The sequence below is a fragment of the Enhydra lutris genome, unplaced genomic scaffold (genome assembly GCF_002288905.1).
Source record: "Enhydra lutris kenyoni isolate GAN:26980312 unplaced genomic scaffold, ASM228890v2 scaffoldscaffold2, whole genome shotgun sequence".
Lineage (NCBI taxonomy): Eukaryota > Metazoa > Chordata > Mammalia > Carnivora > Mustelidae > Enhydra > Enhydra lutris.
In genome coordinates, this window is record NW_019154086.1 from 54,529,912 (window position 1) to 54,557,406 (window position 27,495).

The 27,495-nt window shown below is 38.2% G+C and overlaps 1 protein-coding gene across 1 annotated transcript in view; it reads left to right on the forward strand.

Annotated features, from left to right (window-relative positions):
- The window catches only part of LOC111146342 (cilia and flagella associated protein 44), a 155,095-nt gene that overhangs the window by 12,057 nt on the left and 115,543 nt on the right, over positions 1-27,495 (forward strand). The window contains exons 6-12 of the mRNA XM_022501862.1: positions 6,890-7,106; positions 8,984-9,098; positions 12,775-12,939; positions 23,134-23,289; positions 23,691-23,738; positions 24,494-24,593; positions 25,140-25,234. Coding sequence (XP_022357570.1) covers positions 6,890-7,106; positions 8,984-9,098; positions 12,775-12,939; positions 23,134-23,289; positions 23,691-23,738; positions 24,494-24,593; positions 25,140-25,234 — 896 coding nt within the window. The remainder of the gene's footprint in view (positions 1-6,889; positions 7,107-8,983; positions 9,099-12,774; positions 12,940-23,133; positions 23,290-23,690; positions 23,739-24,493; positions 24,594-25,139; positions 25,235-27,495) is intronic.

Consider the following 27,495-nt stretch of genomic DNA (forward strand, 5'->3'; position numbering starts at 1 on the left):
ACTTACCGGATACATTTTTACTGAGGACTAGTCTCTGTTAGTGCATTGTAGTCACCCAGAGTCCACAGTGTCCCCTGGGGTTTACTCTTGTGTTGTATTCTATGGCTTTAGACAAATGTCTAATGATGTATATCCATCCTTATCATCTCCTACAGTGTATTTTCACTGTCCTAAGAATCCTCTATACCCTGCCTATTCATGACTATCCCCACTGGCAACCACTGATCTTTTTTTTTTTTAAATTTTATTTTTTATAAACATATATTTTTATCCCCAGGGGTACAGGTCTGTGAATCGCCAGGTTTACACACTTCACAGCACTCACCATAGCACATACCCTCCCCAATGTCCATAACCCCACCCCCCCTCTCCCAAACCCCTCCCCCCATCAACCCTCAGTTTGTTTTGTGAGATTAAGAGTCACTTATGGTTTGTCTCCCTCCCAATCCCATCTTGTTTCATTTACTCTTCTCCTACCCCCTTAACCCACCATGTTGCATCTCCTCTCCCTCATATCAGGGAGATCATATGATAGTTGTCTTTCTCCAATTGACTTATTTCGCTAAGCATGATACCCTCTAGTTCCATCCACGTCGTCGCAAATGGCAAGATTTCATTTCTTTTGATGGCTGCATAGTATTCCATTGTGTATATATACCACATCTTCTTTATCCATTCGTCTGTTGATGGACATCTAGGTTCTTTCCATAGTTTGGCTATTGTAGACATTGCTGCTATAAACATTCGGGTGCACGTGCCCCTTCGGATCACTACGTTTGTATCTTTAGGGTAAATACCCAGCAGTGCAATTGCTGGGTCTTAGGGTAGTTCTATTTTCAACATTTTGAGGAACCTCCATGCTGTTTTCCAGAGTGGTTGCACCAGCTTGCATTCCCACCAACAGTGTAGTAGGGTTCCCCTTTCTCCGCATCCTTGCCAGCATCTGTCATTTCCTGACTTGTTAATTTTAGCCATTCTGACTGGTGTGAGGTGATATCTCATTGTGGTTTTGATTTGTATTTCCCTGATGCCGAGTGATGTGGAGCACTTTTTCATGTGTCTGTTGGCAATCTGGATGTCTTCTTTGCAGAAATGTCTGTTCATGTCTTCTGCCCATTTCTTGATTGGATTATTTGTTCTTTGGGTGTTGAGTTTGCTAAGTTCTTTATAGATTTTGGACACTAGCCCTTTATCTGATATGTCATTTGCAAATATCTTCTCCCATTCTGTCAGTTGTCTTTTGGTTTTGTTAACTGTTTCCTTTGCTGTGCAAAAGCTTTTGATCTTGAGGAAATCCCAATAGTTCATTTTTGCCCTTGCTTCCCTTGCCTTTGGCGATGTTCCTAGGAAGATGTTGCTGCGGCTGAGGTTGAAGTGGTTGCTGCCTGTGTTCTCCTCAAGGATTTTGATGGATTCCTTTCTCACATTGAGGTCCTTCATCCATTTTGAGTCTATTTTTGTGTGTGGTGTAAGGAAATGATCTAATTTCATTTTTCTGCATGTGGCTGTCCAATTTTCCCAACACCATTTATTGAAGAGGCTGTCTTTTTTCCACTGGACATTCTTTCCTGCTTTGTCGAAGATGAGTTGACCATAGAGTTGAGGGTCTATTTCTGGGCTCTCTATTCTGTTCCATTGGTCTATGTGTCTGTTTTTGTGCCAGTACCATGCTGTCTTGATGATGACAGCTTTGTAATAGAACTTGAAGTCCGGAATTGTGATGCCACCAACTTTGGCTTTCTTTTTCAATATTCCTTTGGCTATTTGAGGTCTTTTCTGGTTCCATATAAATTTTAGAATTATTTGTTCCATTTCTTTGAAAAAAATGGATGGTACTTTGATAGGGATTGCATTAAATGTGTAGATTGCTTTAGGTAGCATAGACATTTTCACAATATTTATTCTTCCAATCCAGGAGCATGGAACATTTTTCCATTTCTTTGTGTCTTCCTCAATTTCTTTCATGAGTACTTTATAGTTTTCTGTGTATAGATTCTTAGTCTCTTTGGTTAGATTTATTCCTAGGTATCTTATAGTTTTGGGTGCAATTGTAAATGGGATGGACTCCTTAATTTCTCTTTCTTCTGTCTTGTTGTTGGTGTAGAGAAATGCAACTGATTTCTGGGCATTGATTTTATATCCTGACACTTTACTGAATTCCTGTACAAGTTCTAGCAGTTTTGGAGTGGAGTCTTTTGGGTTTTCCACATATAGTATCATATCATCTGCGAAGAGTGATAGTTTGACTTCTTCTTTGCCAATTTGGATGCCTTTAATTTCCTTTTGTTGTCTGATTGCTGAGGCTAGGACTTCTAGTACTATGTTGAATAGCAGTGGTGATAACGGACATCCCTGCCGTGTTCCTGACCTTAGCGGAAAAGCTTTCAGTTTTTCTCCATTGAGAATGATATTTTAAGATTTTATTTATTTATTTGACAGAGAGAGAGAGAGAGAGAGATCACAAATAGGCAGAGAGGCAGGCAGAGAGAGGGGGAAGCAGGCTCACCGCCAAGCAGAGAGCCTGATGTGGGGCCCGATCCCAGGACCCTGAGACCATGACCTGAGCCGAAGGCAGAGGCTTAACCTACTGAGCCACCCAGGCACCCCAACCACTGATCTTTTTATTGTCCCCGCAGTTTTGCCTTTTCCAGAATGTCATATAGTTGGAATCATACAGTGCGTAGCCTTCTCAGATAGGCTTCTTTCACTTAGAAATATGAATTGAAGTTTCCTCCCTGTCTTTTCATGGCTTGATCGCCAATTTCTTTTTAGTGCTGAATAGTATTCCATTGTCTGGAAGTGCCACTGTTTATTCATTCGCATATTGAGGGCATCTTAGTTGTTTCCAAATCTTGGCAATTATGAATAAAGCTGCAATAAATATCTGAGTACAGGCTTTTGTGTGAACATACATTTTCAACTACTTTGGGTGTATACCAAAGAGCACAATTACCGGAGCCTATTGTAAGGGTCTGCTTAGTTTTGTAAGAAACTGCCAAACTGTCTTCCAAGGTGGCCGTACCACTTTGCATTCCCACCAGCGGTGAGTGAGAGTTTCTGTTGCTCCACATCCTCACCAGCATTCAGTGTTGTCAATCATTTGGATTTTGTCCATTCTAAATAGGTGTATTAGTGGTAGCTCCATTTTTTAAAAATTTGTGTTTCTCTGATGACAGGTTGTGGAACATTTTTTATATGTTTATGTGTTATCTGCATATTTTTGGTGAGGCTGTCTGTTAAGGTTTTTGGCCCATTTTTTAATCAAGTTTTTAATTTCTCATTATTGAGCATTGAGTTCTTTGTATATTTTGGGGGACAGTCCTTTATCACATATGCCTTTTACAAATATTTTCTCCCAGTCTGTGTCTTGTTATGTCATTTTCTTGATATTGCCCTTCTCAGAGGAACTTTTCATTTTAATGAAGTTTGGCTTATCAGTGATTGCTTTCATGGATCCTGTCTTTGGTGTGAAATCTAAAAAGGCATCACCAACACCTGAGGTCATCTAGGTTTTCTTCTACATTATCTTCTAGGAGTTTTACGGTTTTGCATTTTCTATTTAGACCTATGATCCATTTTGAATTAATTTTTTGTGAAAGGTATAAGGTCTATGTTTACATTATTTTATTTTTTACTTGTTTATTTGTTGTTCATGGATGTCCCGCTATTCCAGTGCCATTTATTGAAGGGACTGTCTTTGTTCTGTTATATTGCCTTCTTTCAAAAATCAATTGATTTTTGATTGGTCTATATTTCTGTTGGTTTATATTTGGGTTTTCTTTTCTGTTGCATTGATCTACTCTTTCCCCAATGTCACACTGTCTTGATTACTGTAGCTTTATAGGAATTTTTGAAGTCAGGTATTATCAGTCCAACTTTGTTCTTTTCACTTAATATTATGTTGACTATTCTGGGTCTTTTGCCTGTCTGTATGAACTTTAAAATCAGTTTGTTGATATCCACAAAATAATAATCCAATCGTTTTTATATATTGTTAGATTCAATTTGCTAATATTTTGTTGAGGATTTTTACATCAATGTTCATGAAAGATACTGTTTTGTAGTTTTCTTTTCTTGAACAAACTGTTATTTGTTATGTAAATTAAGAACATCAGAAGTTTTTTATTGTACTTTCACTTACTCCTTCTTCAGTTCTCTTCATCTCTTTACATATATTTGAGTTTCTGACCTATGTTATTTGCCTTCTGTTTAGAAAACTTCTTTTTAACATTTCTGGCAAAGCAGGTCTCCTGGCAACAAATCCCTTCAATGTTTGTCTGAGAAAGTCTTTATCTGTCACTTTTTAAGAATAATTGCACAGTCTTTATCTGTCACTTTTGAAGAATAATTGCATAGGGTACAGAATTCTAGGTTGGTGGAGTTTTTTCCTTCCTTTCCTTTAAATATTTCAGTCCATTCTTCTTGCTTATATGGTTTCTGACAAGTTGGATATAGTTCTTCATTCTTCTATAGTAAGGTTTTTCTCCCCTTTGGCTTTTTTTTTTTTAATATTTTTTTTTTTTTTGTTTTTTTTTTTTTTTTTTTTTTTTTTTTTTTTAGGAGTTCTTTATCTTCATTTTCTGTAGTTTCTGGGCATTATTCTAGTCGGTATTCTCTGAGCTTCCTGGATCTGTGGTTTGGTGTCTGATATTAATTTGCAGCAAATTCTCAGTCATTACTTTTTCAAATATTTCTTCTGTTCCTTTCTCTTTTTCTTCACCTTCTACATACATTTTTGTAGTTGTTCCATAGTTCTTAGATATTCTTTTCCGTTTTTATCAGTCTTTGTTTTCTTTGCTCTACAGTTTTCAGAAGATTCTCTTGATCTGTTCTGTAGTCCAGAGATTATTTCCTCAGCTGTGTCCAATTTATTAGGGAGCCCACCAAAGACATTTTTCATTTCTGTTATAATGTTTTTTATCTCTACCATTTCCTTTTGGTACCTTCTTAAGATTTCCATTTCTCTGCTTACATTGCCCATTGGTTCTTGCATATTGTCTACTTTACTCATTAGAACCCTTAGCATATTAATCATAGTTCTTTTAAATTCCCAGTCTGATAATTCCAACATCTGTGCCATATCGGGTTCTGATGCTTGTTCTGTCTCTGTAATTTTTTCTTGATAGTCAGACATGGTGTAGTTGGGACAAATAATTGCTGTAAATAGGCCTTTTATAACTTGGTGGTAAGGTGTAGGGGAAAGGGAAGTGCTCTTTAGTTCTCCGATGAGGTCTCAAATTTTTAGTGAGCCTCTGCCTCTGAACTGAACTTCACAAATGTTTCTGAGTTGTTTTCTCCCCCTTTGGTGGGAAAGGATGCTTATGATGAGGGAACAGAAGGCAAGCTGAGGACAAAGCAGAAGCTTATACCCCACAAATCTCCACACTCCCCCCCCCCCACCCCTTCCCTCCGCCGCCGCCATGGGATATATGTGACATTCCTTAGACATCCCTGGCTGCCTTAAAGCTAAGGAAAGGAAAAACAAATAGTTAACTTATAGAAAGCACAATCCTGCAGGACATGAGTCTCTCTCTGTTTACAAATGCCTTGGCAATCTACAAGAACAAAGCATTTCTATCAATAACCTAGTTTCCAGAAGGACGTGTAGGTACAATTAAATGACCTTATAACCTGCAGCTATTGAAGCAGCAGAGTGTATGTTCCTCCAGGAAGCTCCCAACTATCTTAACGTTGATTTCTACAAGAAGGAAAAGCAATTTGACAATGGCAAAGCCTCTGGTATCTTGTAGGTCTTCTTTAGCATATGAAAGTTCTTTTGAAAACCTCCCTTTTCCTTACTCCCTGAGCCCCATTGTATATAATCAGCCATCCTTCACAATGCTGGTGTAGTAGCACTTTCAGCCCATGGGTCCCGTTCTGTGCTTTAATAAAAGCACCATTTTGCACCAAAGACATCTCAACAATTCTTTGTCATTGGCTCTGGACACCACCCACCGAACCTCACCTGTATTCCAAAACCACATCAGTTAGAGGGGGTTAGAGTTCCTTCCCCAGGTTAGTTAGGCTCTGGTAATTAGTTTCTCTTGAGGACAGGCTTTATTAAGAACGGAGTGTTCTGGTGTGTTTCAAAATGGTTCCTTTTCTCCCTCTCCTTGCTGAAAGCTGGAGGTGTTTTTCTCGTATTTACTGTGGGAACCTGGTCAAGATCCTAGGGATACATCTCACAATATTGTTGGGGCCCACCTATGACTGGGTCCTCCTGGAGTTTTTAATTCTCAGACTTGTCCACACTAAGCCCCCAGCAATTCTTCAGTTAAAACTTAAGGTTGTATTACCCTGGCACTGATTCTCTCTGCTGTTTGGATGTTCCTGCTGCGGTAAGTTGCAAATGCATCTCACCCACCAGTCTCTCCTGTCCTGGGAGCAGCCATTTGCCCCATGTCCTTCCCTCACTTATGAATCCATAAAGAATTGTTGATTTTTTACTGTGTTCAGATTTTTATTTGTTGTTAGGATAAAATGGTGACTTTTAAGCTCCTTACATGCATAACCAGAAATCTGAAGTCCTCCGTTTTTATTTGATGAATTTTTCAGTGGCAAATTTCTAATTACAGATTGATCTCTTTCTGCCATCTAACATGATTTTGTACCCCCCTCCCCCACTTCATAAAAGGGAGTGTGTTCTCATGCAAAATGTGACTAGGATTTCTTCATTTCCCCCCCTCCTGTTATGTAATTCATTCTAAAGCCAAGGGTGATGCATGATTTTTGGATCCTTTCTTTGGGAATTCTTGGTGTTCTTTCATCAATACTTATCACCAAGGGTGCTCACTTGCTCTCTTTCCCTCCTTTTTTCTTTTAAATAATATACTTTTGAAAGTGAAATAAACGTTGCCTTTGTTCATTAGACTCTCATTCATCCTTTCAGATGGGACCGAGCTGGGCTATGCTTATGTGGATTTTGACAGCAGTGGTACCTTGCTAGCCTCTGTTGGCGGCAGCCCTGATTACACACTGACCATCTGGAATTGGAAAGAAGAACAGCCCATGCTGAGGACAAAAGCTTTTTCCCAGGAAGTTTTTAAGGTTACTTTCAATCCCGAAGATGATGAGCAGCTTACTACATCGGGATCAGGCCACATCAAGTAGGTTGTGTGACTGGTACAGGTGCTGGTAGATTATCATTAAGGATATTGTCTGAGAGGATCAGCCAGCTGGAGACATTTGTGCTGATGTTAACATTAGGATAATTTTTAAATGTGTTCTCTTCAAAACTAACTGTAGTGCTGCTTTTCTAATTGGATATGGGGCTTTTATGACTGAAGCCAGTATAGCTAAAAAAGAATTCAGCCTGCTGCCTTCTTACAGGCTTTACCACCTAAAAGAGTTTGTATAATGCTTACTAACATGGCATATTGAGTTTTCAGGTCCACTTTAAAATCTGTGGGAGCAATATTTTAAAAAATTTTATTTATTTATTTGACAGAGAGAGCAAGAGATCACAAGTAGGCAGAGAGGCAGGCAGAGAGAGAGAGAGGGGGTAAACAGGCTCTTAGCTGAGCAGAGAGCCCAATGCAGGGCTCGATCCCAGGACGCTGAGATCATGACCTGAGCTGAAGGCAGAGGCTTAACCCACTGAGCCACCCAGGTGCCCCTGTGGTAGCGATATTGTATGATGGCTAAGTCATTTTGACATCCTAACACAGGACCCTCGGTACTAAATTTTAACAGAGCCTACTCTTGATCTCAGGGCTCTGGCTCTGAACTCCATGTCCTTTTCACTCTTTCATACTCTGCTCTCTTTTCCAGGATGGAATGATTTTGTCTTTTTTTGTCTTCATTCTACCCTGTCTTATGCATTTATTTAACAACCTTCTATCACCATCTCCGAGCTGCTCATAACTAGATTTCCAGTGTCCTTTTTGAGAAAGACATTTTTATCCTAAGTTGCTCTTATTCCAATTTAAACCTGGCTCTCTTCTTATTTATTCATTAGAGATATAGATTAATTGAACAGATTTTAAGATGGAAATTTGGGGGAATTCTCAAGTAATCTGCTAGCTATAGGCTAAACATTTCTCTTTACATTTTCCCATCATTTAGTAGAATGCATGTTTCTTTGCATTGTATCTTTGGAGAGAGAAATCAAATAATTTCATGTGTGAAGTGCTATAGAAGAAATAGAGTATATGGAAATGTATGATCAGGGGTCCTGTCGTAGCCATGGAGAAGGGTGTTGGTTGTTTAAGCTTTTGGCTTCATATTATTGGCTTGTTGATACCATCCATTATCTATTTTATATCTAGTTGGCAGGCCAGATTCTTTTTCTATATGTTCTTCATCATCTGTTCACTTGCTTAGACTATTAATAAGAAATGTTAGTAATAACTAACATTTATTCATCGCTTTTATGTATAAGCCAGTGTTCTAAGAGTTTTTCAACAAGTTTACGAGGTAGGTGCTATTAGTAGTCTCATTTTATACATGAGAGAATGAGAGCACAGTGTTAAGAAATGACTCTTAAACTACACAAGTAAGTCAGAAGTTTTTTGAAAACTTTTGCATCTTCTAAAATGGTATTATTCAATAGAACAACTTTCTGCCAAGATGGAAATGTTCTACGTTGTCCAATCTAATAGACACTAGCTACATTTTTGCTATTGAGTACTTGAAACTGGCTAGTCTGACTGAAACACAGAGTTTTAAATTTGGTTTAGTGTTAATTGCATTAAATCTAAATTAAAATAGTCAAACTTGGCTAGGGTCAGTTGTATAGAACAGCAGGACAAGATAAAATATCCACAAAGGCAGGGAATTTGTCTATTTTGCTCAATTCTGAATTTATATTGCCTAGAACTTTGTCCGACAGGTTGTTGATACTTAATACATATTAGTTAATGAATGAGCAAATGAAATAATGTGTGTGACTCTGAAACATGTAAACACTTGGGCAGAATAAACATAGATAGATAACCTAGATAAAGCCTCTTTGAGATACATTCAGTCTCTTTCTTGTTTGTAGGTTCTGGGAAATGGCTCTAACATTCACGGGTCTCAAGCTTCAGGGCTCATTGGGTCGATTTGGCAAAACAGCCACTACTGATATAGAAGGTTACATGCAGCTCCCAGATGGGAAGGTGAGTACAGCCACTGTTCCACAATAATAAAATCATGGTTTCAAAATGAAAATATATGAAAGCCCATTAGACTTTCTAAAAAGCCCTGCCAATGTTATTAATGATGGACACTATCATTGTAAATATAATGAACGTTTAATTTTGGCTCTTCAGATTATCAATTTTAATTAATATAGTTCTAGGGAATTGTCATAATCCATATGTAAATATCTTTCTTGGTTTTGTTTACTAAATATTATACATGCATATATAAAGTATGCAAGCATTTTAATAATTTAACATAGTGATACATTGTTATTCATCATCATGGAGTTGCAGTGTTTATAATGTTTATCTGTCCCTCCTCTTTTGTCACGATGCTCCGAGAGGACTTACTGGCTCAAAGGTTGTATACGGTCTTGTGGATTTTTCTTTCATTGTCAGATTATTATTTAGGAATATTGAGCCACTTCACAGTGGCACCTAGAGATGCATGCCAACTTAAATCTGGTAGTTTATTCTATAACATTGTTAGTTTATTTTCTCTCTTCCTTTTGTAAAAATTTGTGGGCATATTGCTATAGGATCAATTCTCCATTAATATTGTATTTGGCTTCCTATTAGGATGAGTTATATAGTATTATTTGTGAACATCTCCGTTAAAAGTAAATGCTAGCATACAAATATTACTTTGAGGAACCAAAGGGGACTGGTCATCTACCTAGTAGATATTCTCAATTTGGAATCATGTTGTATGGGAGGAAATCAAAAGCCTTGGATGCTAGTTAAATAAATAAATACATATCCAAAGCTATAAAATGATCACAAATAATTTTAGTTTCAAATTCTGGATAATGCATGAAATTAAAGTAAGATAGAGATTGTTAAAAACAGGCCACAAGGGGTACCTGGGTGGTTCAGTCAGTTAAGCGTCTGACTCTTGGTTTTTGCTCATGGCATGATCTCAGGGGCCTGGGATCCAGCCTCAGGTAGGGCTCTGTGCTCAGTGGAGAGTCTGCTGGAGATTATCTCCCTCTCCCTCTGCTTCTGCCCTGCTCTCTCTCTCTCTCTCAAATAGATAAATAAAACCTTAAAAACAAACAAACAAACAAACAAAAAACCAAAAGCAAAACATGCCATAAGATATATCTTTGAAAGTTTCAGTAGTGTTTGCATTGTATGTAAAGGAGAAAAGAAGCCATTTAAAATGAGAGACACAAAAGGAAATGTTTAGAGTTAGGAATAGTATCCTATATTTGGAAGGCTACTCAGGAAAGAGCATTCATGTTGGCAAAGAGTGGGAAATTAGATTGAGAGGTATAGTTGGGTCCTATGTATAAGTAAGTTCATAGCCAGGCAGAACTATCATACATTGGAAGAGTAGAGTTGCAAATGAAGTTCTATATCAATCTGGCCACAAAATGCCAAATGAATTGAGGGAAGGGAAATCTGGAGTCAAGGGGATGAGCCAACAAGGAAGATGTCACTTTCATTTCATTTTTCAGGACAAATGGAAAAAGAAAGCTAAGCATGCATGACCTTTCAGAAGGGAATGCCGGCCAGGCATGGGTGGTTTCTGGTGGTTTTGTTACTGGACAGAAGAAAGCAAGTCTAAATAGTGACTACTGAAAGTGAGCTGAGGTTTGGTGATAAGTCGAACAAGCAGAATGGGTAAGATGAGTAGACTGGGGAGGTAGAAAAGACTGAGTAAATTAGTCTAGGTGAGAGGGAACTGGGGCGCCGATGAGGAGGAGGCAGGCAAAAACTAGATCTGAGCTTCCCAAGGTGTTTCATGGAACATTAGTCTGCACAGAAGCTCTGTGAAAACAAGACTTTCTTGGTCAGATTCCTTTGTATCTAAAAATTCCTCTCAGTGATTTCTAGTGAAATTTCTATGTTAAAGTCTCCAGAGAGTCCTAGAGAAAAGAAACTTGTTTGATTTTGTTTATCCAAGCATATGTCTTTGGAAGTAGTGTTAGGACAGAAACTTTTTTTTTTTTTTAAAGATTTTATTTATTTATTTGACAGAAATCACAAGTAGGCAGAGAGGCGGGCAGAGAGAGAGGAGAAAGCAGGCTCCCTGCTAAGCAGAGATCCCGATGTGGGGCTCGATCCCAGGACCCTGGGATCATGACCTGAGCCGAAGGCAGAGGCTTTAACCCTCTGAGCCACCCAGGTGCCCCAGGACAGGAACTTTTGAGTGAAGTTTCCTGGTTTAAAATCCTGACTGCTTTGGGTATTTTGTACAAGCCACTTAACTGTTCTGTTCAGTTTTCTCCTTTGTAAATGGGAATAGTAATTGTTAGGGCTCCTGTTGGCCTGACTTTTCTGGGAAAATAAATAACCAACCTGCATAACTGTATGTGGTACCCCCAATAAATGTACCAGGTTCAAATGGGTTTTTAGGATTAAATAACTTAATATATATAAAATGCTCAAACAGCACTTGGCACAGAGTCAATACTTAATTAGTACGACTTATTATCTAATACAAGTTAAACGTCCTAAGAACTAGTGTTTGGTGGTACACACTGGGGAAGTGCTGGATAAAATGGATAAATAGGAGCTGGTTTCAAATGATTATTCTTGTTTGAAATTGGATATTATTATGTTATAATCTGCTGAGTTCAGTAATGGCCTCACAATTTTTGAAACACCTTATAACATTTAATATTATCACTCTTAAAAACTAGAATTGAAAGGATGAATACCCTCCATTTGCATCCACATGGATGGAACTGGAGGGTATTATGCTAAGTGAAATACATCAAGGAGAGAAAGATATTTACTACATGGTTTCACTCATATGTGGAACATAAGGAATAGTGCAAAGGACCACAGGGCAAGGGAGAGAAAACTGAATGGGGGGAAATCAGAGAGGGAGACAAACCATGAGAGACTCTGGGAAATAAGCTGAGGGTTACAGAAGGGAGTGGGGTGGGGGGATAGGGTAACTGGGTGATGGGTATTAAGGAGGATATGTGTGATGAGCACTGGGTATTACATGCAGCTAATGAATTGTTGAACACTACATCAAAAACTAATGATGTATTATATGCTGCCTAATTGAACATAATAAAAGAAATAGAAGGGAGTTGGGGGAAATTGGAGGGGGAAATGAACCATGAGAGACTATGGACTCTGAAAAACAATCTGAGGGTTTTGGAGAGGCGGGGGGTGGGAAGTTGGGTGAGCCTGGTGGTGGATATTATGGAGGACACATATTGCATGGAGCACTGGGTGAGGTGCATAAACAATGAATTCTGGAACACTGAAAAGAAATTAAAAAAATAAAAAACAAAACAGAAGAAAAAAAAATAGAATCTTGTCTATCAAGAGTTTAAACACGTCTCTCATTTTTGACCCAGTAATTCTACTCCTGGATTATGCCCTTAAGAGATGTACAAAGAAAGCTATTATAGGTATATTTGAGAAATTATTAACAATGCACAGCCTAGTTACAATGATGTAAAACTACCCATAATGCTAGGAAGAAATACATCCAAATGTGATTAGTTGTTGTTTCCAAAGTGGCGAATTTTCATATTTATAGTTTCCTATTTTTCTATACTTTTTTAAAACTTTCATAATCAAGAGAGATAAGCTATAAAAATAATTCTCACCTGCCTTTTGAGAGCTAAATATCCATGTATGTATGTTTTTAATGCACATTCCTTCCTTTCTGCATACCTGCCAGGTGCTCTCAGGATCAGAGTGGGGCAACATGCTGTTGTGGGAAGGCGGCCTCATCAAGGTTGAGCTCTGTCGAGCTGCAAGGAAGTCTTGTCATCAGGGTCCCATTAACCAGATAATGCTGGATGAGGGCGAAGTTATCACCATTGGGGCAGATGGATGTATTAGGGTAAGTTTTCTTGACACTAGGTCAGTAGCACCCACAGCAAAGCCTTCCAGATCACCCTGTTTGACCAGATTCTTCTTTCTCACAAAGGTCACTTTATAAAAAAGATCAGTGGTCATTGATTCCCAGGGCCAATGTATTTTAGATAATGTTTTCCTTGTGGTAAATATTTAAATTCTAGTCAAAGTTAATTTACAGCATCTTTGGGGTGCATTTTATGAGGGTCCCTTTTGTTATTTTGATTCTGTTCTTGACATAGTAGTTTCAGAAAATGAAAACCTATTTTAGCAGAACATAGTGGATACTGATGTCCTTTCAAAACACACAGTATGAATGGGCCATTTTCTAGGGACAAAAATACCAAACACTTCTTATTTTTGACTGAGGTTACCAATTAGAAATACACTGAAAAGTGAGCTGATGAGGTTTGCCTATGGCAGCTCCCCTCTCCTTGCTCCTTACACTGGTGAACTCACTTGTCCTCACCTGTAGACACTATCCTGTCTATAGAGTGGGCTAGGCTGGAACATGGCTCCAACATCTAAGTGCTCGTGATTGTTGTCCTACCTCTTCTCCTACCCACTCATGTGTATGTACCCAGTTGTTGCTGGCAAAGCTGGAGGCTGCTGATTTGCCTTGTGGTCCTCTTGGTACATATCCCTACTGGTGCCTTTCATAAGAGAGTGGTAGTATTCTCGGGGTGTTCTTTAGGAAGCATTATTATGAGAAGTAAGACTATATTTTTGAAAATAGTCTGGTCATTCTATGATACCTATTGTGCTTATTATGTTTAATACACTGTTTAAGCCCTATGTATCCCACTCTTATCTTCTTGCCATTGGTTTTTGAACCCAAGTATACATTTTTACATTTACCATATTAAATTTAATTTTGTTAGATTTTACTCATTGTTCTGGGAAATTTTTATGTCCTTTTGTTTGTCATAAAGTATATTCACTATGCTTCTGAGATATATGTCACCCCAAAATGTCAAAATACCAACTGGAAGGAAACCTCAAGAGAAAAGAAGTCAAATACTTCACAGAGGGTCCCTTCATGAACACCACCAATTTCTAAACTGGCTTCTTTTAAAAAATTTCACCCTAATTTCTTTAGTCTTTTACACAGTAAATCTCTACATCTAATCCTTTAGGAAAAACCTACCCCATTCCCAGGAGTTAGTTCTAACCTAGGACTTGGGCCTCTCCCCAACAAGGCTAGCCTAGGAGACAACACCAAATCTCTTTGAAAGCTACTTTCTCAAAGGCTGAGTTATTGAGTCTAGGTTAAAAGGGTGGGGTGTGTCAATAGATTCATCCAGGGTAGCTTTGGTACTTCACAGAGAAATCCTTCTCAGTCTCTCTGTCTCCTGAGGTGAATCTGTGTTCCTTCATGCTTTCCATAGCATTCTGTTCTCCTGTCCCAGGACAATAATCTTTACCTGAATGGTATAGTCTAAATCAATAATGGAACCATTTTCTGTGAAGACATCATCTACATCCATTTTCTCCTCTTATAATGAATATTGTGCTTGAATCATTAAGAAGGCCTATTTCCCCTTTCCAGGGGATCACTGGTAAAATCAAAACAGGGCTCATTATTGTGTCTCGCTGAATAATGGAACCATTTACTCCTTAGAGCCACTTTATATCCAGAAAGACCTGACAAATACCTTGACCTAAAGCTTACATTGGGCAAATTAGAATTCTTATTCAGGCTGTATTTTCTCACTAATCTCCGTATATACAGAGGAAACTATTATAATTTATTATTTTCCAGTTGGAAGCAATATCCCAGGGATAACGTTTTGGCTGGTGTTCCCATTACACCTACTTGCTAATTTGCTTGAAGAAGAAGAAATGACATTTGGAAAAATAAAATTAGGACCTTTCTTTTTTCTTAATTTTTAAAAATTTTAATTCAATTCAATTAACATATAATGTATTGTTAATTTCAGAGGTAGAGAACTGTGATTCACCAGTTTTATACCCAGTGTTCAATATATCACATCAATGTCCATTACCCAGCTTCCCCATCCTCTGACCCCCTCCCCTCCAACAACCCTGAAGTTGTTTCCTATGATTAAGAGTCTCTTATGGCTTATCTCTCTCTCTGATTTTGTCTTGTTTTATTTTTTTTCTTCTTTTCCCCTATAATCCTTTGTTTTGTTTCTTAAATTCCACATATGAGTGAGATCATATAATTGTCTTTCTCTGATTGACTTATTTTGCTTAACATAGTACCCTCTAGTTTCAACCACATTGTTGTAAATGGCAATATTTCATTTTTTTGATGGCTGAGTATTCCATTTTGTGTGTGTGTGTGTGTGTGTGTGTGTGTGTGTGGTGTGTATACACCACATCTTCTTTATCCATTCATCTGTCAATGGACATCTGGGCTCCTTCCATAGTTTGAACGTTGATGTGGACATTATAGACATTGATGCTATAAACATTGGGGTACAGATGCCCCTTTGGATCACTGCATTTGTATTTTGGGGGTAAATACCCTGTAGTGCAATTGCTGGGTTGTAGGGTAGCTCTTATTTTCAACTTTTTGAAGAACTTCCATGCTGTTTTTGAGAGTGGCTGCACCAGCTTGCCTTCCTGCCAACAGTGTAAGAGGGTTCTCCTTTCTCAGCATCTTTGCCAATGTCTGTCGCTTCCTGACTTGTTAATTTTAGTCATTCTGACTGGTGTGAGGTGGTATCTCATTATGGTTTTGATTTGCATTTCCCTAATGCTAAGTGTTGTTGAGCATTTTTTCATGTGTCTCTTGGCCATTTGTAGGTATTCTTTGGAGAAATGTCTGTTCATGCCTTCTGCGCATTTCTTGATTCGATTAGCTCTTTGTTATGACTTAGATATTTAAATTACTTAGTATTTAATAGTTTGTATGTTTTGTATTAACATACAAACTATTAAATATTAACATACATAATATTTTGTATTAATAAAGCAACTCTTTGGGTGTTGAGTTTGATAAGTTCCTTATAAATCTTGGATACTAACCCTTCATCTGATAAGGCATTTGTAAATATCTTTTCCCATTCTGTTAGTTGTCTTTGGTTTTGTTGACTGTTTCCTTTGCTGTGCAAAAGCTTTTGGTCTTGGTGAAGTCTCAATAGTTCATTTATGCCTTTGTTTCCCTTGCCTTTGGTGATGTTTCTAGCAAGAAGTTTTCGTGGCCAAGGTCAAAGAGGTTGCTCCCTGTGTTATCCCCAAGGATTTTGAAGGATTCCTATCTCACATTTAGGTCTTTCATTCATTTTGAGTCTGTTTTTGTGTATGGTGTAAGGAAACAATCCAGTTTCATTCTGCTGCATGTGGCTGTCTAATTTTCTCAACGCCATTTGTTGAAGAGACTGTTTTTTTTTCCACTGGATGTTCTTTCCTGCTTTATGGAAGATTAGTTGGCTGTAGAGTTGAGGGTTCATTTCTGGGTTCTCTAGTCTGTTCCACTGGGTTATGTGTCTGTTTTTGTGCCAGTACCACACTGTCTTGATTATTACAGCTTTGTGATAGAGTTTTAAGTCTGGGATTGTGATACCACTGGCTTTGGCTTTTTCTTTTTTCTTTTTTCAACTTCTCTTTGGCTATTTGGGGTCTTTTCTGGTTTCATACAAAGTTTAGGATTATTTGTCCCACTACTGTGAAAAATGTTGATGGTATTTTGATAGGAATTGCACTGAATGTAGATTGCTCTAGGTAGCATAGACATTTGACAGTATTTGTTCTTTCAACCCATGAGCATGGAATGTTTTTCCATTTCTTTGTGTTTTCCTCAATTTCTTTCATGAGTGTTCTATACTTTTTTGAATACAGATTCTTTGCCTCTTTGGTTAGGTTTATTCAAAGGTATCTTATGGTTTTTGGTGTAATTGTAAATGGAATTGACTCCTTACTTTCTCTTTCTTCTGTGTCATTGTTAGTGTATAGAAATGCAACTGATTTGTGTACATTGATTATATCCTGCCACTTTGCTGAATTCCTGAATGAGTTTTAGCAATTTTGGGGTGGAGTATTTTGGGTTTTCTACATAGAATATCATGTCATCTGCAAAGAGTGAAAATTTGATGACTTCTTTGCCCATTTGGTAGCTTTTTATTACTTTTTATTGTCTGATTGCTGAGATTTGGACTTCTAGTACTGTGTTGAACAGAGTAGTGATAGTGGACATCTCTGCCATGTTCCTGACCTTAGGGAAAACGCTCTAAGTTTTTCCCCATTGTGAATGATATTTGCTGTAGGCTATTTATATATAGCTTTTATGATATTGAGGTATATTCCCTCTATGACCCACTGAAGAGTTTTAAGGAAGGATACTGTAGGGACACCTGGGTGGCTTAGTCAGTTAAGCACCTGCCTTTCAGTCAGGTCATGATCTCAGGGTCTTGGGATCAAGTCCTGCATTGGGCTCCTTGCTTAGCATGGAGACTGCTCTCCCTCTACCCCTCCTCTGCTTGTGCTCTGACAAATAAATAAAACCTTTAAAAGAAAAAAGAAGGTGTACTTTGTCAAAATGCTTCTTCTGCATCTACTGAGGGGATCATATGGTTCTTGTTCTTTTCTTATTAATGTCGTGTATCACATGGATTGCTTTATGGATATTGAACCACCCTTGCAGCCCAGGTATAAATCCCACTTGGTTGTGGTGAATAATCCTTTTAAGGTACTGCTGGATTCTATTAGCTAGTATTTTGGTGAGAATTTTGACATCCATCTTCATCAGGGATAGTGGTCTGTAATTCTCTTTTGGTGGGGTCTTTATCTGGTTTTGTGATTAAGGTAATGGTGGCCTCATCAAATGAGTTTGGAAGTTTTCCTTCTCTTTCTTTCTTTCTTTCTTCCTTTTTTTTTCAAACAGCTTCAGAAATATAGGTATTAATTCTTCTTTAAATATTTGATAAAATTCCCCTGGGAAGCCATCTGACCCTGGACTGTTGTTTGTTGGGAGATTTTTGGTTACTGCTTCAATTTCCTGGCTGGTTGTGGGTCTGTTCAGGTTTTCTATTTCTTCCTGTTTCAGTTTTGATAGTTTTATGTCTCTAGGAATGTATCCATTTCTTCCAGATTGCCTAATTTGTTGGCATATGGTTGCTCATAATATGTTCTTATAATTGTTTGTATTTCTTCAGTGTTGGTTGTGATCTTTCCTCTTTCATTCATGATTTTATTTATTTTGGTCCTTTCTTTTTAATTTTTGGTAAGTCTGACCAGGGGTTTATAAGTTTTATTAATTCTTTCAGAGAACCAGCTCTTAGTTTTGTTGATCTGTTCTGCTGTTCTTTTGGTTTATATTTAATTGATTTCTGCTCTAATCTTTATTAATTCTCTTCTGCTGGGTTTAGGCTTTATCTGCTGTTCTTCCTCTAGCTCCTTTAGATGTAAGGTTAGGTTTTATATTTGAGAACTTAATTCTTGAGAAAGGTTTCTATTGCTATATGCTTCCCTTTAAGGACTGCCTTTGCTGCATCCTAATGGTTTTGAAGAGTTGTATTTTTATTTTCATTTGTTTCCATGAATTTTTAAAATTCCTTTTCTTTTAGATTTTTATTTATTTTATTTGAGAGGAAGAGAGAGAAATACTGAGAGAGAGAGAGGAAGAGGGAGAGAGAGGAAGAGGGAGAGAGAGATACTGAGAGAGAGAAATACTGAGAGAGAGAGAGATACCGAGAGAGAGAGAGATACCGAGAGAGAGAGAGAGAGAGAGAGAGATGCCAAGAGAGAGAGAGATAGATGCCGAGAGAGAAAGAGAAGTAGTGAGAGAGAGAGAGAGAGAGAGAGAGAGAGAGAGAAGTAGTGAGAGAGAGAAGTAGTGGGAGAAGAGTGAGAAGCAGGTTCCCTGCTGAGGAGGGTGTCCAATGTGGGGCTTGATCCCAGGATCCTGGGACCATGACCTGAGCTGAAGGCAGATGCCTAACTGACTGGGCCACCCAGGTGCCCCTAAATTCGTCTTTCATTTCCTGGTTGACCCATTCACTTTTTAGTAGGATGCTCTTTAGCCTCTATGTATATGAGGGTTTTTTGTTTTTTGTGTTTTTTTTTTTTTTTTTTTGCAAATTTCCTCATATGATTGAGTTCCAGTTTCAAAGCATGTGGTCCACAAATATGCAGGGAATGATCCCAATCTTTTGGTACTAGTTGAGAACTGATTTGTGACCCAGTATGTGATCTGTTCTGGAGAATGTTCCATGTGTACTTGAGAAAAAGGTGTATTCTCTTGCTTCAGGATGGAATGCTCTGAATATACCTGTGAAGTCCATCTGGTCCAGTGTGTCATTCAAAGCCCTTGTTTTCTTATTGATCTTCCACTTAGATGATTTGTCCATTGCAGTGAGTGGGGTGTAACATCCCCTACTATTATTGTATTATTATTGATGTGTTTCTTTGATTTTGTTAGTAATTTGCTTATATAATTGGCTGTACCCATGTTAAGGGCATAAATATTTACAATTGTTAAATATTCTTGCTGGATAGACCCTTTAATTATGATATAGTGTCCTTCCTCATCTCTTTTTACAGTCTTTGATTTAAAATCTAATTTGTCTGATATAAGGATTGCCATCTCAGGTTTCTTTTGATGCCCATTAGCATGAAAAATGGTTTTCTGCCCCTTCACTTTTAATGTGGAGGTGTTTTGGGGTCTAAAGTGAGTCTTCAATATGGCTTATCAATGGGACTTGCTTTTTTTTTTTTTTTTTAAAGATTTTGTTTATTTATTTGTCAGAGAGAGAGAGAGAGAGAGAGCAAGCATAGGCAGACAGAGTGGCAGGCAGAGGAAGAGGGAGAAGCAGGCTCCCTGCCGAGCAAGGAGCCCGATGCGGGACTCGATCCCAGGATGCTGGGATCATGATCTGAGCCGAAGGCAGCTGCTTAACCAACTGAGCCACCCAGGCGTCCCGGGACTTGCTTTTTAATCCAATCTGATACCCTGTGTCTTTTGACTGGGGGGAAATTAGTGCATTTACATTCAGAGTAACTATTGAAAGATATGATTTTAGTGCTATTGTATTACCTGTAAAGTCACTGTTTCTGTATGTTGTCTCTGTTCCTTTCTGAACTGTATTACTTTTTGGCTCTCTCTTCACTTAAAGGATCACTTTTAATATTTCTTTCTTTTTTAAAATTTTAAGTTATTTATTTATTTATTTGACAGACAGAGATCACAAGTAGGCAGAGAGGCAGGCAGAAAGAGAGAGGGGGAAGCAGGCTCTCTCCTGAGCGGAGAGCCTGATGCGGGGCTTGATCCCAGGACCCTGGGATCATGACCTGAGCTGAAGGCAGAGGCTTTAACCCACTGAGCCACCCAGGCACCCCAACTTTTAACATTTCTTGAAGGGCTGGTTTAGCGATCACAAATTCTTTTAGTTTTTGTTTGTCCTAGAAGGTTTTTATCTCTTCTATTTTGAATGACATCCTAGCTGGATAAAATATTCTTGGCTGCATATTTTTCTCATTTAGTACCCTGAATATATCGTGCCAGTCCTTTCTGGCCTGCCAGGGCTCTGTGGATAGATCTGCTGCCAGTCTAATATTTCTTTCCTTGTAGGTTATGGACCTCTTGTCTCAAGCTGCTTTTAGGATTTTCTTTTTGTCTCTGAGATTTGTGAGTTTTACTATTATATGTCGAGGTGTTGACCTATTTTTTTTTTAAGATTTTATTTATTTATTTGACAGAGAGACAGCAAGAGAGGAAACACAAACAGGGGGAGTGGGAGAGGGAGAAAGAGGCCTCCTACTGAGCAGGGAACCCAGTGCAGGCCTTGATTCCAGGACCCTGGGATCATGACCTGAGTCGAGGGCAGATGCTTAATGTCTGAGCCACCCAGGCACCCCAGTGCTGACTTATTTTTCTTGATTTTTTTTTTTTTTTTTTTTTTTGAGCAGGTTTCTTTGAGCCTCTTGGGCTTGAATGCTTGGTTCCTTCCCCAGATTAGGGAAGTTCTCCATTATAATTTGATCCAATATACCTTCTGCTTCTCTTTCTCTCTTTCCTCTTCTTCTGGGAGCCCAACTATTTTAATATTGTTTCACTTTATGTTATCACTTGTCTCTCAAATTCTTCCCTCATGATCCAATAGCTGTTTATCTTTTTCTTAGCTTCTTTATTCTCTATCATTTTGATGTTCTATATCACTAACTCTCTCTTCTACCTCATTTTCCCTCACAGTTAGAGCCTCCATTTTTGATTAAATCTCATATCTAATCAAGTTGAAGCCTTTTTTGACTTCAACTTGATTAGATTTTAGTTCTTTTATTTCACCAGAAAGGGATTCCCTAGTGTCTTCTATGCTTTTTTTTTTTCAGGCCCAGCCAGTATCTTTATAATAATTATTCTGAACTCTAATTCCAACATCTTACTAATGTCCATATTAATTAGGTCCCTGGCAGTCAGTAGTGCCTCTTGCTCTCTTTTTTGAGGTGAGTTTTCCCATCTTGTCATTTTGTCCATAGAAGAATAGATGAACAAGAGAACAAAATACTTAAAGGGCAACAATGACCCCAGAGAAATACACACTTAACAAATCAGAAGAGACCTGAACTGGGTGGTGGTAGGGGGGTGTGTTGGTCAGGGTGGGGGTGGAGAGAGAATATGATCAGGCTGGTGAATAGAACAGAGCCATACACCAGATTTTGGGTGTGTTTTGGTATATTACAAGAAACTAGATTTCAAAATAGTAAAGAAAGAAAAAAAATATAATACATTGAAAGGTTGGAATGTAACTGTAAAGATGAAAATTTAAAAAGACTAACGAAAAGAAAAAAGATTTAAAAAAAGAAGAAGAGAAAATAATATGATTAGACAAGTGAAGAGAACAGAACTATACACTAGATTCAGGGTGTATTTTAGTTGGTTAGAAGAAACTGCATCCCAAAATGTAAAGAAAGATAAAATTATATGTATACAAAAATAAAATTAAATACAACGAAAAGATAGAATGTTACTATAAAAATGAAAATTTAAAAGATTTTTAAAAAAAGAGTTGATAAAATGAGAAATTGGGTGAAAGGGGAAAGAGAGAAAAATTAAAAATGAAAGACTAAAGAATCATGGGCAAAAACCCCATGAATTCTATAGACTATTTTCCCCTAGCACTAGAATTTTGCAGTTCCCTACAATCAGTGAACTTGTTCTTAACTGGATGTTCTTGCTGATCTTCTGGGGAAAGAGCCTGTTTTGCTGATTTTCAGGTGTCTTTGCCCCAGGCTAAATTTCACTGCCTAAGGCAGGGGGCCAGGCTAAGTAAGCAGTTCCTGAGGATTGCTCTATGTGGCTTTTGTTCCTGAAGACTTTCCACACAGCTTTAGAGGATGAGAATGAACATGGTGGCCTCCCAATCTCCAGCCCCAGAGCCTAGAGCTTGGGGCCCCACTCCTCAGTGAACCCTCAGAGAAAAGCAGTCCTTCATTCCCATCTCCTTGGTCTCCATCCACACTCTGTGCTCACTTAGCCTGTGATCGAGCATTCCAACCTCAGGCATGCAACCCTGTTTTGAGTCTCTAAACCCTGCAACCTCTCTGGCACACCCACCATACCACTCTTCCTCGGGGAGGAAGAGGAGTCTGCCCAGTTCTGCCACTTGTTGGGCTCCTACTCAGAGAGCAGTGGAATGACTGTGCCACAGTTCATGGTTTATGGCAACCCTGAGCTGAGAGCCCTCTCCTGGGCTCACTGATAGGAGCTGGCTTCCTCACTCCAATGCCTAGGAGCTCTGCAGCTTTCAGGCACCACAGGTCTTCCTGTGACCTTGAGACCATACTATCCCAGCTAAGATTCTGCCTGTTTTACCACCTGATCACCTTTTAGGCGGGACATCCCTTACAGGAGCAGACTTCTAAAAGTTCTGATTTTGTGCTGTGCTGCTATAACACTTTCTGGTAGCTGGCTTATGGAAGATTCCTCCCCCACCCCCGTGGTCTGTCCTTCCATATATCGCCTTGGATTCACTTCTCCACACCTTCTACCTTGCAGGAAATGGTTACTGTTCTATTTGTAGAGTTGCAGCTATTCTTTTTCTATATCTCCAGTTGAGTTCACAGATGTTCAGAGTGATTTGATAGCTACCTAGCTGAATTCCTGGGACCAGATGAAACTAAGGTCTCCTACTCCTCTGCCATCAATCAGGACCCCTTCTTATAGAAAATATAAATTCAGAAACTGCTCATTGATTAATGTATTTTCTTATTTTATAAGATCTGGGATTTTGAGACAGTAGACACTGCTGATTCTATTGATGATACTGGATTGTTAGAGATCGAACCCATTAATGAACTTCAAGTAGGCAAGAATGTCAAACTCTTCTCTATGATAAAAATGAACGAGATTGGAAGTAATTTTTGGTTAGCTCAGGTAAGTTGTGTTCTTCCCTCTTGGCTCTTTAAAGTTACCTAGACAAAAAATTAAAATCATAACATAATTTATTGTCACTATAAGTCCATTTTACTATTAAGACTACTATTGATAAGTCAATGAAGACTACCTGAATTTTGGTATTTAGTTAACCTGTACTTTATACACAAAAAACCAATTAGCATTCTTATTATATTAAACTCACTATATATATATTATGAAAATGTTTCCTTTATTGTGTGTTCTAAGATATATAGCAATTGCTTTTGTTACATTTTCGTCACACTTTAAAACATATGTAAGGTTTTGATATTATTGTTTGTTCTTTAACTAGAAGAAAATTCTTTTCATTTGATAAGAGTTAAAAATGATGAACTAGTCTTGGTTATTTAATTTTTTAGGATGCCAATGGAGCCATATGGAAGCTTGACCTTAGTTTTTCAAATATTGTAAGTTGTCTCTTTTTTCCCCCTAATTCTTATAACAAAAGACTGTTATTCTTCTTTAAAAAATATTTTGTCTTTCTCTATATTTGATCATTGTTCCCATCAAAAACTTGTCCAACATGTCCTAGTCCTGAGAATTTATTCTCTCTCTGATTTTATTTAAAAAATGAACTATCTCAGCAAACTTTACTAGAAAAGTGGTAATGATAATGCCTCATGTTATCCAGTGCTTTACAGTTGTCATAAACTTATGGTATTTTCATTTATTTTATCTTCTGCATCCCTCATAGCTACCCTGATGAATGGGTGGACAGTTGCCATCACCTCATTTTACTGGTGAGGAAATGGAAAGCCTTCAAGTGTGAAGCCAGTACCGTTTCTCCTAATTCCAAAGTCCAGAACTCTTTCTAGACTTTTATGCTTTTGTTTTTTAAAAGGATTTATTTATTATTTTAGAGATGGGAGGGATAAGGGGAGAGGGAGAGAGAGAATCTCAAGTATACTCCCTGCTGAGCATGGAGCCTGTCATGGGACTTGATCTTCCCACCCTGAGATCATGACCTGAGCAGAAACTAAGGGTCAGATGCTTAACTGACTGAGACACCCAGGCACCCCAACCTATTATGTTTTTAAAAATATCTATTCAGATAAAATCACACATGTGTTATAGGGTTTTATTTATATATTTTTTAAAAACTTGACCTTAATTTGATGTTAACTTTTCTTTAAGATCTAATGGGATTTCTTTTTATTATCAGACTCAAGATCCAGACTGCCTCTTCTCCTTCCATTCTGGGGCTGTTGAAGCCTTGGCAGTCTCTCCCCTCACTTACCTCATGGCCACTACTGCCTTGGATTGTGAGTAGGAACTCCAAATGAAAATACATCTGGTGTTTTTTGTTTTGTTTTCCACCCCAAATTTTATATGTGTTTGTTGAAAAGCATTTGAGAACTTTTCCAAAAGGTAAGCCTCTCGATGTAAGTGAAGTGAGTTTTTGTGGAGGAGAGAGGAACTAAAGTACATCAGCCTTGGTTATTGTGAAAGATTAAGGATATGGTAAGTTACAAATATGCCATTCATTTTGGTATTATCCACATTCATGCCTTTCCTTTTTTTTTTTTTTTCACCTTTCTCCTTTCTTGATGCGTGGTGAATCTTTTTGGGTTATGCAAAGTGAAATTAATCCATCAGTCAGTCATCAGTTCGCTTTATTATCCATGATTACAAGTTACCTGGTTGAGGGTATTCATGTAAATTTTTGACTAAAGAAAACTTATTAGATTATTAGTTTATTTATGTATGAAATTTCTTGTTATAATGCTTAACATGTTAAGTGAGACAAGTTTACTTTAAAAGATGACATATATATATAATTTGTTTCTTTTAAAACTGTCTTTCTGTAGGCTCTGTTCGAATCTATGATTTTGCTAGCAAAATGCCTTTGGCTCGGATGAAATTCAAACAGGGAGGTACTGCCCTTGCTTGGGTACCCCAACTGGTGAGTTAATGATAACAAACTTCTGCTGGAATGTATTGGTAAATATAATATATCAGTGCTATTTCTTAGAAATCTATTTTATGACTTTGGATTTTGGAGAAGAATAAAACTTTTAACTTAGTTTATTCACTCATTCAGAATTTGATAGAAATCATATGACCTTGCTTTTGTGGTTTTGGTCCTGTTTTAATAAAAATCTATTTTTATGCCACTTGCAAGTTAGTAATCATTTCATATTATAAAATAATTACTCAACAGAATTTTGTGTATCTATCATCTAGCTGACTGTGATTTCATTTCTTCTGTTTATATTCCCAGTCTGCCTGCAATGTGCTGGGTCTTGGTCTAGCTTCTGGGACTATAGCAATGAACAGAAAGACAAAAATACTTGCCCACATGCATCTTACACTTTAGTGGGAGAGAGGAGGCAGAAATGGACAATAAAGAAAAATAAGTAATGTATGTGATATGTTAGATAATAAGGCCTATGGAAAAAATTTTAGGCACATAGGGAGTTGTCCTAGTTATCTATTGCTATGTACCGAACTACTGCAAAATGTAGTGGCATAAAACAGCAGTCTTTTTATTTTGCTCATATGCTGTCTGGATTGGGAAATCAGACCAGTGACAACAGCAGTGGATTGTCTCTGCTTCATTGTGTCTGGGTCCTGGAATCATGCAAAGCCTTCTTTATCATCAGTCTGGCACCTAGACTGAAGACTGGGCTAAGCTGGGCTGTCAATAGGAGTGCCTACCTAAAAGCTTCTTCATGGGGCTTCTGCTTCATCACAGCATGGTGGCCTCAGGGTAGGCACATACTTCTTAAATGGCAGCTCAGGGCTCTAAGATCTAGTGTTCCAATAAACAGGCAGATGCTGTGGGCCTTTTAAAGATTTTATTTATTTATTTGACAGAGAGAGATCACAAGTAGAGGGAGAGGGAAGAGGCAGAGAGAGAGAGAGGGAAGCAGGATCTCTGCCGAGCAGAGAACCCGATGCGGGACTCGATCCCAGGACCCTGAGATCATGACCTGAGCTGAAGGCAGCGACTTAACCCACTGAGCCACCCAGGCGCCTGCTGTGGGCCTTTTAGAACGAGACTTGGAAGTCATATAATGTCAGTTGTACTGTATTCACCTGAGTGAAGCAGTCACAAGGCCCACCCAGATTCAAGGAGGGGAGGGACCTAAATGGCATCTCTTTATGGGGGACATGCCAAAGAATTTGCAGCCAAGTTTTTAAAATATCATGGGAGTATTTGAGGAATTTTCATCCTTACTGTTTTGGATTGAAATCAAAGAGAAATTGTTCCAGGACCAAGATAAATGTGGAAATGGATGGAATCAAGAACGGAAGTAAGAACTCAGGCCTGGGATTAGAGGCAGAACAATGAAAAGTTTAGAATAAGGAGAAACCCACAGAGTGTTTGTCTTACCAAACCAGGCTGACTCTTTGTCCCGCTTCATTTACATTCTTACCTGAAGTATTTCAATTATAGCCATATAATTAAATCATTTATACAGATGGCTGTGCAATGTCCATAGAATGTTTCCTTTTTTAGCCTCCTATTCAAGTACTGATCATTGGATACCATGCTAGAATTAAATGCCTCATCTTTAGACCCTTTTGCTTCTCTAGAAAACTCCATATCTTTATGGCTCAGCTCAGGTCAGACATCCTCTCTGCATAGTCCTCTGTGACCCTACCTTCATTCAGGTAGAGCTAGGCACTCCTTCATCTGTGATTTTTTTTTTAAAGGACTATGTATATACTAATTTTATGAACCTTTACACAATGTGCTAAGATGAATTGCTTTATTGTCTCTTTCCCACCAGACTGTTCTTCATGGGTGACAATTACACTCTATTCTACTTTGAACCTCTAGTGCCTCTATAGTACATTTGGACACATAGCAAATATTTATTGAATGAACAACATTCAACAGGAGCTGGATGGAATAGTTTTTTCTTATTACCAAGACTCTCCTGACTGCCTGGTCTTAGTGATGATCACTCTGCTCTAAAGAATATCAGGGCTCTTGCCTTTCTCCTGAATGCCTCCCAAGACAGCAGATTTAGTATATTGGGACACTGCTAGATTTTTTTCTTTAGCCCAGACTTCTCTGAGCTGCAGGCTATGTGCTTTCCTCATTTTGAGATCTCCAGGGGACCTCAAACCCAACACGCCCAAGACTAGATTCATGATACTCCACTGGCCTCCAAAACAATAATAGCAACAACAAACCACACAGACACTTGGCTC